The 14,330-nt window shown below is 33.6% G+C and overlaps 3 protein-coding genes across 3 annotated transcripts; 2 read left to right on the forward strand and 1 right to left on the reverse strand.

Annotated features, from left to right (window-relative positions):
- Positions 1-727: 727 nt before the first annotated feature.
- Positions 728-3,084, forward strand: LOC108559957 (sodium-coupled monocarboxylate transporter 2-like). Its single transcript, XM_017917349.1, has 8 exons — positions 728-944; positions 1,010-1,287; positions 1,342-1,561; positions 1,617-1,757; positions 1,864-2,082; positions 2,138-2,408; positions 2,470-2,624; positions 2,677-3,084. Exons 1-8 carry the CDS (start codon positions 766-768, stop codon positions 2,906-2,908), a joined length of 1,695 nt encoding a protein of 564 aa, XP_017772838.1. The 5' UTR covers positions 728-765; the 3' UTR covers positions 2,909-3,084.
- Positions 3,085-3,493: 409 nt separating this feature from the next.
- Positions 3,494-5,620, forward strand: LOC108559959 (sodium-coupled monocarboxylate transporter 2-like). The gene is made up of 8 exons (XM_017917352.1): positions 3,494-3,700; positions 3,757-4,034; positions 4,088-4,307; positions 4,363-4,503; positions 4,558-4,776; positions 4,831-5,101; positions 5,155-5,300; positions 5,354-5,620. The coding sequence occupies exons 1-8, from the start codon at positions 3,495-3,497 to the stop codon at positions 5,601-5,603; spliced, it is 1,731 nt and encodes a 576-aa protein (XP_017772841.1). The 5' UTR covers position 3,494; the 3' UTR covers positions 5,604-5,620.
- Positions 5,621-5,800: 180 nt separating this feature from the next.
- On the reverse strand, positions 5,801-13,055 carry LOC108559955 (sodium-coupled monocarboxylate transporter 1-like). Its single transcript, XM_017917347.1, has 13 exons — positions 12,865-13,055; positions 12,537-12,814; positions 12,261-12,477; positions 12,064-12,204; positions 11,792-12,010; positions 8,719-8,989; positions 8,512-8,666; positions 7,236-7,478; positions 7,048-7,188; positions 6,769-6,987; positions 6,451-6,721; positions 6,247-6,401; positions 5,801-6,190 (listed from the first exon to the last, which is right to left on the reverse strand). The coding sequence occupies exons 1-13, from the start codon at positions 13,053-13,055 to the stop codon at positions 5,950-5,952; spliced, it is 2,742 nt and encodes a 913-aa protein (XP_017772836.1). The 3' UTR covers positions 5,801-5,949.
- Between the last annotated feature and the right edge of the window lie 1,275 nt (positions 13,056-14,330).

Consider the following 14,330-nt stretch of genomic DNA (forward strand, 5'->3'; position numbering starts at 1 on the left):
CGAAATTATTCTACAAAGTCACCGTAATTAAAATATGCAATTTCAGTGATTAAAATACTAAGCGTTTAATACTTTAATGAGACTTTTGTTTGGTGTAGTCATTGTACACAATATTGTGACACACTTTAATTAATAATCAAAGAAAAAAACTTAATGAATTTATATATTTATACATAGTAATTGTTAGTAGAACATTAGAATTCATGTTGAACATAAACATTTTTCAAAAGTTTCCACACAACAAATCAGTTCGAAATATTCAAATGAACGCTATTAAAAGCTACAAAGGTTTAAGTGTATAAATTATAAAATTTAAATTAATTAATTTTTATTTAAAGTGTTTAATTGACCTTTGTTAGGAGTAATTCATTAAATTAATAGTACATAAACATTTTTACGTATTTTACAAATTTCCAGATAGAAACTACTGATTGGTTTTTCATGTACTTCAGTTTTCGGATTGACATTAAACAACATGTGCATACACTTGCAAATATCGAATATACCTATTAAATTGAAGAGTAGTTTGTAGTGAAGGTGAGACCAGAAACTCGTAAAGGTAATAAAATTAGTTTTTATTGTATGTAACATTGTGATCTTTATCCTCCTGTAATATTTTTCTAAATGTAAACACATACCTAAATCCCGGACAAATAGTATATAAAGGTTGGATGTTTTTGTATATAGTAGTAATTTCATTAATTTTGTGGAACAGTTGCAGAGAGGATGGATTCGGAAAACGTTACCAGTATTTTGAAAGATGCCATGCACATTACTTTCTCATGGTACGACTATACTTTATTCATTTTGATGCTGGGATTAAGCGCGCTCATTGGGATCTATTTCGCTTACTTCTCCAAGACGAAACAGACCAGCGTCGATGAGTATCTTCTGGGTGGTAAAGAGATGAATATCATCCCTATAGCCATCTCCCTAATTGCAAGGTAATTTTAACAATCACAGATAATAGCTGTAATCTAAATTGTTCATAATCTCTTCATTTATATAGTACAATATCTGGGACAATGCTACTAGCTGTACCATCGGATGTCTACAGATTTGGACCTACTTATTGGTACGTCGTATTGGACGTATTTATAGCTTCTGCAATCACGTACTACGTCTATATACCAGTATTCTACAAACTCCAATTAACCAGTAGCTACGAATACCTGAAGCTGCGTTTCAGCGGGAACATTCGAATACTGGCGTCTTTTCTTTTCACCCTCACGAATTTACTGTTTCTACCGATAGTTATCTACATCCCTGCTCTGGCCTTCTCTCAAGGTAACCATGAATCTACCTATTAAAGATAATCCAGCGCGAAATTCGTCATTGCAGCTACAGCAATTAACGTGCATTACGTAACTCCTCTGGTTTGCGGAGTATGCATCTTCTACACCACAATCGGAGGATTGAAAGCCGTCGTATGGACGGACACTCTTCAATTCTTCATCATGATGGGATCGATGTTCACCGTTCTCTACATGGGATTAAGTTCAGTTGGAGGATTTACCAATGTCTGGGATATTTCTATGAAAGGAGATCGAATTGTTCCTAGGTGCGTTCAACTTTAATTTGAACCAAAGTTTGATATTAATCCATAATTCAAACAGTTTTTCTTTGGATCCAACGGAGAGGGATAGTTTCTTCGCTGTTTTTATTGGTAATATATTCGGAGTAGCTGGTTATATTTCCGTTAGTCAAGGTTACGTACAAAAGTACCTTTCAATGCCAACACAAAACGATGTAAAAAAGTATGTATTTTTTTATACACAATTATGAATAATTATTTCATTCTTCATTAAATCTGTGAAAGATCATCTTTAAATCAATGAGATATAACTAAATTGCAAATTTCAGGGCTCTACTTTTATTCTCAATTGGAACAATGATCATCATCTCCGTGTCAGTATTAACTGGATTAATTATTTACGCAAAATACTGGGACTGCGATCCGCTGAGTTCGGGTAAAATCGCTCAATTGGATCAAATATTACCTTATTACGTGATGGATGTTGCCAGCACAATTCCGGGATTATCCGGACTTTTCCTATCAGGAATTTTCAGCGCCGCTTTAAGGTAATCTTGACCTAAACAAAAATCTAAATGGAATAATTTTTAATACATTTTCCAGCACTTTATCCGCTCTATTGAACTGTCTCTCAGGATCAATCTACGAGGATTTCGTTAGTCCTTTCATGCCCAAAGATATCACTCAATTAAGAATCAGCAACATCTTGAAATTGATTGTTGTTATTGTCGGAGTCGTTTGTACTTTGATGGTGTTTGTCGTGGAGCGAATGGGAAGCATTTTACCTTTACAATTCAGCTTAGTAGGAATCACGTCCGGTCCTCTTTTGGGACTATTCTCTTTGGGAATGCTTTTCCCATTAGCTAACACCAAAGTAACTTACAAAAACAATCAATATTGAATCATTAAATAATTAATTAATTTCCATTTTTTAGGGCGCTTTCATTGGTGGAATTGGTTCTTTGATAATCATGTCTTACATCATACTCACGGCTCAAGTGAACAAAACTAAAGGTCTCATCTACTATGCCACTAAACCAATCTCAGTTGAAGCTTGTAACTCAACAATAATATCATCAGCTTATCAACAGTAAATCAACAGATTTTTAGATATATGAAATCATTAATTGGAGATGTTTCAGGCAAGATTCTAGTGAAGAGGTGTTCGCATTATTCAAGATTAGTCATTATTACTTTACAGCGATGGGAACGCTTTTGGTAATCATAATTGGTTTACCTGTGAGTTGGTTCACTGGTGGAAGAGAGCAAATTGTTGATCCAGATCTGATAAGTCCGGTTTCCAAATGGATGTTGAAAAAGGATTATTACGCTGTGGAAAAGGCTCTCAAGATGGTTCACACCGAGAAATGTTAGTGTGAAAGTATTGACTCTTTTTGTTTTATATCAAAAGCGGAACTTTCTGTATAATAAAATATTGTTTAGTCTAGTCATGAAAAATAATTTGACTACTGTCAAATCCGTGTATGCAATGCAATTTGTGTTTATATTTTTTATCACGAGGATTTCTTAATCAACTACCAGACGATAAAGCTAAGGAATTGATTTCTCAATTTACTATTTTTTATATTATATAATGGTTTTTTTTAATTAAATATTAATAAGATTGAAATTAATTAAATTTAATACAAATTGTTATAAAAATAAATAAAATTTGTAATGAATTTCGTTTAGTTTATTCAATAATAAAACCTAAGTAAGTAGCTTATGATTTATAGTTTCAGCTTAAAATGTCGTACTTTCGTACGAAACAAACAACTTTTTCGGAATCTAATCTAAAACATCGTTGTATTTACACACGTGTGAGCGTATTTTAGTAGAATTAAACCTTACGTAATTCTTTCGTATTATGTCAATTACAAAACAAATTCGAAGTGTTGAGGGAATGAATCAGTGTTGATTTGCTCCTGGGAAGGAAAACATCCAAACCTAGAAAAATACCATGGAGAACTTTACGGATCCTTCGATGGACGACGACCTGAAGTTCAGCTTAATGGATTACTCCCTTTTCGGCCTAATGTTGGCCTCGAGTGCCATGATTGGAGTATACTTTGGATTCTTCAGCAAAAAGCAGAATACGGCTGATGAGTATTTGCTTGGCGGAAAAGACATGAACGTGGTGCCCATAGCTCTTTCCCTGATCGCTTGGTACACTTTCAATAAATTACTTTATTTATCTTTATATTAAACTTATTTGTTTGTAGCAACATTTCTGGAATCACTATATTAGCAGTCCCAGCCGACGTTTACCTCTACGGATATCAATATTGGCTTTGTCCCATTTCCATACAAATCTGCATCATCCTCTTATACTTCGTAACATTCCCAGTCTTCTATAACTTGAAGCTAACGAGCACTTACGAATATTTGAAAATGAGATTCGACAGCAAAATCAGAACTTTTACTTCGTTCCTTTACGCCTTAAACGTCTTTCTTTATTTACCAATAGTGATTTACGTGCCAGCTTTGGCTTTATCTCAAGGTATTAAATTCAATCAATCATTTTTATTACAAACTATTGACAAATATTTTTAGGAACTGGTTTTAACATACATTATATAACGCCTGTCGTCTGTGGCGTATGTATTTTCTATACGACGATTGGAGGACTTAAAGCTGTTGTCTGGACCGACGCTCTTCAAACTGTATTGATGATCGGTTCAACTGTAGTGGTAACATATTTAGGTACAGTCTCTTCGGGTGGTTTCAACGAAATCATGAGGATTTCCGATGATGGAGGAAGATTGGACATGAAGTAATTTTCAGATTTTTACAAAAAAAAAACATCAATAAACACGTAATTTTTTTAGTTTTGATTTGGATCCAACATTACGAGACACCTTTTGGACGATCCTCATTGGTTCGATGTTCGCTTGGGCGCAGATCATCTCGATTAGTCAAGGCACGATCCAAAAATGCTTAGCATTACCTTCATTGCAGAGTGTCAAGAAGTAAAAGAATATAACTCAACTAGTTTATAATCAATTAATCACGTATTTTTTTAGAGCTTTGATCATCTTAGCTATTGGAATGATGGTAGTGAATTTGTGTAGCATCTACACAGGTCTCATGATGTACGCGAAATACAAAGATTGCGATCCATTGAAATCCAAGAAAATCACAGTTCACGACCAAATGCTACCTTATTATATTCTTCACGTGGCTGGGAAGATACCTGGGCTTCCAGGTTTGTTCATCGCCGGAGTCTTCAGCGCTGCTTTAAGGTAAAACTTAAGACAATATTAAAAACTTCAAATATTCTTCACCACTTATTTCAGCTCTCTTTCAGCCTCAATGAATTCATTATCCTGCACGATTTACGAAGATTTCATATCGCAACACATGCCTAAAGATTACCCTCAGGATAGGGTCAGCTACATCCTGAAATGGATCGTCTTTTCCATTGGTTTCATTTGCACGGTTCTCGTTTTCGTCGTCGAGCAATTAGGAAGTATACAACCTTTGGTAGTTAGCATGCAAGGTGTCACTGCTGGTCCGATGCTTGGACTATTCTTAATGGGAATGATGGTACCCATGGCCAACTCGAAAGTAAGAAAACACCCATCAATAACTAATCTTGTAACTAAATATTATTAACTTAGGGCGCTCTTTATGGAGGAGTTGGATCAATCCTGGCAATGGCTTACGTAATCTTCGGATCTCAATACCACAAGATGAACGGAAACGTGGTTTACGAAACGAAACCGGTTTCAGTTGAAGGCTGCTTGCACACCTTCAATTCCACCACGTAAACTTTCCATCTTATTTATTATAATTACGTAATTATATTTTTGTCTACAGTTTTGCAGAGCATGAACCAACTGAAGTGAGCTTCATATACAGATTATCTTTTTATTATTATGTTGTTTTGGGAACGTTTATGGTTTTCCTGATTGGAATTCCTGTGAGTTGGTTCACCAGAGACGATGAACCTCCAGTACACAAAGATTTAATCTGCGGCGTGATGCAATGGGCTATACCAAAAGACAAGAAGCGACCGCCGACCTATTATTCCGTGGAAAAAGCCATAGAAATGGTCGAAAAAAATTAAATATTATTTGTGTTTTAGCAAACTTATTATTAAAATTCAACCTAAATAAATGTTGTTGATTTATAGAGAATTGATTTAGATTACTAATCTACAAATGTGACTAATTTGTAGTATTTGTTGCGCTCATGTTTTTCTATGGATTTCACGAATAAACTTATTTAAATAATTATGTTAGCTTGCAAAATGCAAAGGGTAAACAAACTTAATTTATTGTACAAAACGTGGCCTTATCTAAAACATATTGTAAACATTTACGTTTAACAGATGCAAAAGTAATCTTAATAAGTGTGAATGTAGGTAGCTGCAGTTGCGACATTCAGACACGTCGGAGTAAAAATTTTCCACATCACTCTGATGATTTGCTCAAATTCTTAAGTGCGACTTCTTTGTACTTATTGGTTTCTTTGGGTAAAAGCCAATGCACTAAAGGGCTCAAATACTCTTTACGCGGGATTTTCATATCACCACCTGGAATATAACTAATCACTAATCCCGTAACTATAGTTATTATTGTACCTATAATAGTGTAATAATTATGTGAAATTCGGTAGATAAATAAAGGTGTAAATTGGTTTTCTTGAGAAATCCTAAAAAAAAAGCATCATTTAATAATATTGTTTTATAAATAGTTGATTGTTTTTACTCAATTGGAGACGTTTTATTTTGGAAGAAGTCGCAGCCTTCAACGGATAACGGTTTGGTTTTGATTGTTATGTAACCGTTTTGTTGATAATATTTTGCCCCCAAGAACATCCAAAGGACAATTACGAAAGATGTAACAGCTCCAAATAACGCTCCCTTACAAAATTCAGTTATATACAAACAACAATGTTACAAGTAAACTTACCCTAGAGTTAGCTTTGGTTGAAAACAATGCTAAAATAAATACACCTAACATGGGTCCTCCAGATAAAGCCCCAATACCAATGATAGTTGCTAACAAACTTCTTGCATTCTCTATGACCAAAACTAGTAAAGTTCCTACAGTTCCAACAAGTACAACTATTAATTGTACCAAAGGTTTTCTAAATTTCTCAGAAGCGCCTTCTCGGATTAAATTAAATAAGAAATCTTTGTATATCGTGCAGGATACAGCATTCAGATAGGCGGAAAAAGAACTAAAAAATACAGTTAGAATCAACTCGAAATATGAGAAATAATTTACCTGAAACTAGCGCTGAAAATTGCAACGATAAACAAACCTGCAATTGCAGGAATTTCTTTTGTCACGTGAAGAATGTAATGCATGGAAATCTGATCAAGAACCTTTATTTTTCCTGATCTAAACGGATCGCAGTCTTTGAATTCCTCGTAGATAATCAAACCGAAAAATATGAATAAACTGATCATGATGAAATATCCCAATGAGAACATAATCATCGCGCTGGAAGTAATTATTATATAATTAAATAAGTTTATTATACTGATTCATTTAAATCTTTACATTCGCATTAGTTTAATGTTTTGCGAACAGAAAGTCTTCTGCATAAATGCTTGATTCGTTAATAAATACTGAATCCAGTACGTGGAAGCTCCGAAGCTTATTGTCCAAAAAGTATCGCGTTTAGTTGGATCCAAGTCGAAACTGAAAACATTTACTTACATGAAGAAAACAACTTGATTAATAATTACTCTATTGTCGATCTTCCGCCTTGGTAAGAATAATTCAAGACTTTCTGGATTCCTCCGGAACGTTGCAATCCCAGGTAAACGAATCCAATGCTGGTAAAGATAATGAAGATCATCTGCAAAACGTCGGTCCAGATGACCGTTTTTAAACCGCCAATTGTCGTATAAAAAATGCAGATAACTGAAAAGAATATTGTGAAGTAATGGACATTCAATTTGGTTCCTGCAATCAAAAATTCGGGTAATCTGAGTTGAACTAATATAAAAAAAAATATACCTAGAGACAGACATATAGATGGTACATAAATAATTATAGGTAATATTGTTAATATTCCAACAGTGTAAAGCAATGATGTTAATATCCGAACTCTTCTATCGAATCTCATCTCCATGTATTCGTAGATACTAGTTAACTTCAAGTTATATAAAACTGGATAAACGTAGAAACTAGCAAAGGTTATTGCAAACATTAAACTAATGGAAATAATAAATGTATGTGCTCCAAACGTGTACACGTCTGCTGGAAGAGCGACCAACGCTTGTCCTGATAATATACTAAAATAAAAGAAATATAGTCTAAATTATATTTGTTTTTATTCTTACCTGGCTATTAAAGACATAGTGATAGGTATTACATTCATATGTCTTTTTCCACCAAAATAATCTTCAACGCTTTGCTTTTTCGCAAAAAACCCAAAGTATATACCGATTAAGGTGCTGGTCACCACCAAAACCAAAAAAAGAAAATAATCGCTCCATTTAAATTCCAGGGAATCGACAACAATTTCGTCAGTTACATTCATGTCGACGTACACCATTGAATAACAGAAATATACATTCTCGTTACACGAAACATTGCTGATAACAAAACTAATTAATATTGTAATAAAAAATATTTACATTTGTGTACTAATTATTTCTGCTTTTTTTATTTTATTTATTTTTTTTTAATTAAAAATCCTTATTTCATATACATTTAATCCTCTGTGACATAATTAATTAATTCTATAGATTGGTAAACCGTTGGTTCTACAGGATCATCTTCGAACATCCAATGGACCAAAGGACTGATCAACTCTTTCCTTGGTAAAATCGTTTTATCCTTTGATAAGTAACTGCACCCTAAACCAATGATTACGGTGAGGATAGTTCCAATTAGTATGTAATAATTATAAGTAATCCGGTATAAGAAGAAAGGTTCATATTTATCAGTAGACAAACTGGAAAATAGTAATTTAAACTAATTGACTTCAAAAATAAACTCATTATTTTCTTTTGCCTTATCTGTTCGGTCGTATTGGTAATTATTTCGCATCCGTCGATTAATAATTCCTTCTGCTTGAAACGGATGTAACCAAGCTGTTGGTAATACTGAGCTCCCGCAAATATCCAAATCAATATTCCCAATGTTATTACAACTCCATAAAATGCCCCCTATAATTAATGTATTATAATTCGATTTGGAATCAGTTTGTAGTTTTTATACTTTAGCTTTAGCTTTTACGGTGAACATTCCTAAAAGGAATAAACCCATCATCGGACCTGCAAATAGAGATCCAATACCTATCAAACTAGACATAATACTTCCTGCCTTCTCCACGACGACAACTAAAGCTATCAATAAAATACCAATGGAGATTACAATAGACTTGATAATTACTGAAGAACGCTTCTCCAATTCATTTGCTTTCAGAAAGGAAGATACAAAATCCTTATAGATTGTGCACGAGAGAGAATTTAAACCCGCAGATAATGAACTGAAATATCAACAAAAAAATCTATAACAAAAGCTAAATCAACTAAATTTAAGAATTATTATTACCTGATGCTCGCACTGCAATTTCCGACTATGAAAAATCCCGCGATTCCGGGTAAATTTTCGGTAACGTATAGAATGTAATGTATGGCAATTTGATCGTGAAAATGGATTTCCCCGGACTTTACTGGATCGCAATGTTGGAATTTTGCGTAAATGATCAAACCGAACAGAATGAGCGATTCCATGAAGAGAAAGTACACCACTCCAAAAATGGTCATAGCTCTAGAAAAATAATAATAATATGTAAGTTAGTCAATTTCTGCATTGTTCATAACCAATACTTCTGCATTTTTTTCACATCTGGCAAACAGAAAGCCTTCTGTATGCAATGTTGACTCGTAACTAAGTATTGGTTAAAGAAGAAGGTAAAGCCCAGAGAAATTGTCCAGAAAGTGTCTCGCTTTGTGGGATCCGGGTCAAAACTGAAAATTTTCAACTACTAAAAATTCATATGATAAAATATAGATTTACTCTATGTCCAATCTGCCGCTTTTGGAAGCGGCGTTAAAAACTTCAGCGAAACCGACATCTGTGAATCCCATGATTACAATTCCCACGATTGTGCCAACCATGAACAACAATTGCAGAGCATCCGTCCAGATCACAGCTATCAATCCGCCAATAGTCGTATAAAATATGCAAATTGTTGCGATTGTCGCAGATAAATAATGGATGTTAATCGATGTCCCTGTTTAAATTATTGTATTATTTTATTATTAACGAATTCTATGATTTCTAAAAGAATTTAATTGATTTACCTCTAGAAATGATCAAAGCTGGCGCGTAAATGCTTATGGTTAAGAAAGAAAGCATTCCCATTGCGTACAAGAACGATGTTAATAATCGAATTCTTTTATCGAACCGCATCTCCATGTATTCGTAAATGCTCGTCAAATTGAGATTGTAGAGAACAGGATAGATGTAGTAACTTATGAAACATATGCTAAATTGTACAATAATCGGCATTATAAAAATCGTGGCTCCAAATTTGTAAACGTCGGCGGGTATAGCGATGAAAGAAATTCCCGAGATTATGCTAAAATTGTTGAAGTATAAGAGAAGAAATTCTCGATGAATTAGCTTACCTTGCAGACATCGACATTGCAATTGGGATAAGCTTCATGTTTCTACTACCTCTGAGGTATTGATCGACGGATTGATGTTTCGCAAAGTATCCATAATAAATCCCGATGGCTAAACTGCCAAGCATCATCATGCTGATCAGGATGTAATCGCTCCATTTGAAGTAGACGGAATTCGGTGCACCTCCGTCCATTGCGGTTAAAGCCGAAAAATAAATTGAAGGCACATGTAACTAACAAATGAATATAATATGCAGAATTGCACATAAAAATGATGCGCAGTATTGATAATATATCGTCAATAGAAGTAAAAATTATAATTTGCATTAGCTAATTAACACATTTTCGAAAAGCTGATACTTAAACATATGAACCCAATACTCCAGAAGATTAGTTTGGACATTCCAATGGGTTTCTAAAGTAATAATTTCATTTCATTATATATCGCAGTCTTTCAATAATGTATGGCATCTTGGACTACTGTAAAAAAATAAGAAAATTCTATCATACGCATTCTTTGAAATTGTAAAATCATATATAACAGATAGACTATTCCGGATAAAGTTGAAAGATGATAGTTTCAACCAAGAACCTACTGTCTATCTAATCTGAAAGATTCACGTAAAATTTTCACGATTGATGAAGAAAAAACTACATTCTCGTTATTTGGGACATTGTTGATAACAAAACCAATTAAAATGATAATAGAATATCATAAATTTACATTTGGGAATAGTAATTATTTCTTTATCTTTTTTTAATTTTTTTAATTTACAAATCTTCATTCCACATGCATTTAATCCTCTCTGACAGCATTAATTAATTCGATGGATTGGTAAATTGTCGGTTCTGCAGGATCATGTTTAAACATGAAATGGATCAAAGGACTGATTAACTCCTTTTTCGGTGAAATGGATATATCGTTTGATATATAGCTATAGCCTAAACCGATGACGACGGTGAGGATAGTTCCAATTAGTACGTAATAATTGTACGTAATCCGGTATAAGTAGAAAGGTTCATAATCATCAATAGATAAGCTACAAATAGCAATTTAAACTACAAAAATAAACTCATTATTATTTTTTGCCTTATCTCTTCGGTTGTATTGGTAATTCTTTCGCATCCGTCGATTAACAATTCCTTCTGCATGAAACGGATGTAACCAAGCTGTTGGTAATACTGAGCTCCCGCAAATATCCAAATCAATATCCCCATTGTTATTACAACTCCATAAAATGCTCCCTATAATGATTGTATTGTAATTCGATTAGGAATCAGTTTGTAGTTTTTATACTTTAGCTTTAGCTTTTACGGTGAACATTCCTAAGAGGAATAAACCCATCATCGGACCTGCGAATAGAGATCCAATACCTATCAAACTAGAGATAATACTTCCTGCCTTCTCCACGACGACAACTAAAGCCATCAATAATATACCAATGGAGATTACGATAGACTTGATAATTACAGAAGAACGCTTCTCCAACACATTTGCTTTCAGAGAGGAAGATACAAAATCCTTATAGATTGTGCACGAGAGAGAATTTAAACCTGCAGATAATGAACTGAAATATCAACAAAAAAATAAATAATCTATAACAAAACTTAAATCAACTTTACCAACTAAGCTAACTAAATTTAAGAATTATTATTACCTGATGCTTGCACTGCAATTTCCGACTATGAAAAGTCCCGCGATTCCGGGTAAATTTTCGGTAACGTGTAGAATGTAATGTATGGCAATTTGATCGTGAACATGAATTTCACCGGAACGCACTGGATCGCAATGTTGGAATTTAGCGTAAACGATTAAACCGAACAGAGTGAGAAATTCTATGAAGAGAAAGTACACTACTCCAAAAATGGTCATAGCTCTTCAAAAAGAATATGTAAGTTAATCAATTTCTTCATTGTTAATAACAAATACTTTTGCATTTTCTTCACATCTGACAAACAGAAGGCTTTCTGTATGCAATGTTGACTCGTCATTAAATATTGAGTCCAGTACAAGGTAAAACCCAGAGAAATCGTCCAGAAAGTGTCGCGCTTCGTTGGATCCGGGTCGAAACTGAAAATTTTCAATTATTGTTAATTCATATTTAAAAGAAATATATATAAAATTACTCTATGTCCAATCTTCCGCTTTTGTAAGCGGCACTGAAAACTTCAGCGAATCCGACATCTGTGAATCCCATGACTATAATTCCTATGATTGTGCCAACCATGAACAACAATTGCAGAGCATCCGTCCAGATCACTGCCTTCAATCCGCCAACAGACGTATAAAAGACGCAAATTGTTGTTATTGTAACAGACAAATAATGGACGTTAATCGAAGTCCCTATTTTAATTATTTATTTTCTTTATTAGAGAATCTAAAATATTTTTATTGATTAATACCTCTAGAAATGATCAGAGCTGGAGCGTAAATGCTTATTGTTAAGAAACAGAGCATTGACATTGCGTACAAGAACGATGTTAATAATCGAACCCTTTTATCGAATCGCAACTCCATGTACTCGTAAATGCTAGTCAAATTGAGATTGTAGAGAACAGGGTAGATGTAGAAGCTCATGAAACATATGCTAAACTGTAGAATAATCGGCGTTAGAAATGTCGTGATTCCAAATTTGAAAATTTCGGCAGGTATAGCTATGAAAGAGATACCCGATATTATGCTAAAATTAATAAACTTTAACGAGATGAAACTCTCGATGGATTAGCTCACCTTGCGCACATTGACATTACGATCGGGATAAGATTCATGTTTCTGCTACCCCTGAGGTACTGATCGACGGATTGATGTTTCGCAAAGTATCCATAATAAATCCCGATAGCTAAACTACCTAACATCATTACGGTGATCAGGATGTAATCGCTCCATTTGAAGTACACGGAATTCGGTGAAAGCTCGTCCATTGCAGTTAAAGGCGGAAAACAAATTGAAAACACCTTTTAACTCAAAATGAACACAATATCTGCACAAAAACATGATACGCAGTGTTGATTAAGTATTGTTCAACCGAACCAAATTAACATTTTTCGCGCCATATAATTAGCAAACACATACGATTATTTTTATTTTTTCGTAATGTACATTTCACCAGAACTTTAATTTACGGTGAATTAAAACTGCATTTCCTTTCATCGCACTGTACGTTTTTTTTATTATTATCATTTTTCTTTCGAACATTTTTTTGCAATTTTATATTTGATCATGAATTACAGCCAAACGAAAGAAACCACGTTGCATTCACCAACCATCCAACTTTCATATGCATTTTTTGGATCCATTCTATCTATTAAAGTTTCTAAGAAAAACTCTAAAGTGTTAAAAGTTGTGTACTTTTTCAAGCGACAATTTTTGTATAATTTCATATTTGAGCACAAACAGATGATAACACATCAATGTTTGAATATACGTTGCATTCCCTTACTAGCAAACTTTCAAGTGCATCTTTTCGATCAATCTATCTATAAGATTTTCTAATAAAATCGATTCGATTTACGCCGATTCACAATAACGCCGCTGCCAAATAACGCTTATTAATTGCTGATTTTACACTTATATAGAACTAAACCCTATAGTTACCTCACTGTAAATAATGGTTCATTTTACGCCGATTCGATTTGCGACGGCTTTTGTAGTAACTGATTTTTCGAGCGTTATTTTTTGTGTAATTTAGTTACAGTCAAACTAATGATACCACAGCTATGTTTGAATACACGAAACATTCCCCAACTATCAAACTTTCAAATGCATATTTTGGATTAATCTATCTATTAAAGTTTCTAAGAAAATCACTGAAATGAAAAGACAATGATTTTTCGAGCGTTATTTTTTTGTAATTTTGTTACGGCCAAACGGATCACAGCTATGTTTGAATACACGTTGCATTCCCCAATTATTAAACTTTCAAATGCATGTTTAGGATCAATCTATCTATTAGATTTTCTAAGAAAATCACTAAAATAAAAAGACAATGACTTTTCGAGCGTTATTTTTTTTGTAATTTTGTTACAATCAAACGAATGATACCACAACTATGTATGAATACACGTTGCATTCCCCAACTATCAAACTTTAAAATGCATGTTTAAGATCAATCTAACTATTAGAGTTTCTAAGAAAATCACTAAAATGTAATGACAATGACTTTTCGAGCGTTATTTTTTTTGTAACTTTGTTACGGT

The sequence above is a fragment of the Nicrophorus vespilloides genome, unplaced genomic scaffold, assembly GCF_001412225.1.
Source record: "Nicrophorus vespilloides isolate i.1.1-1 unplaced genomic scaffold, Nicve_v1.0, whole genome shotgun sequence".
Lineage (NCBI taxonomy): Eukaryota > Metazoa > Arthropoda > Insecta > Coleoptera > Silphidae > Nicrophorus > Nicrophorus vespilloides.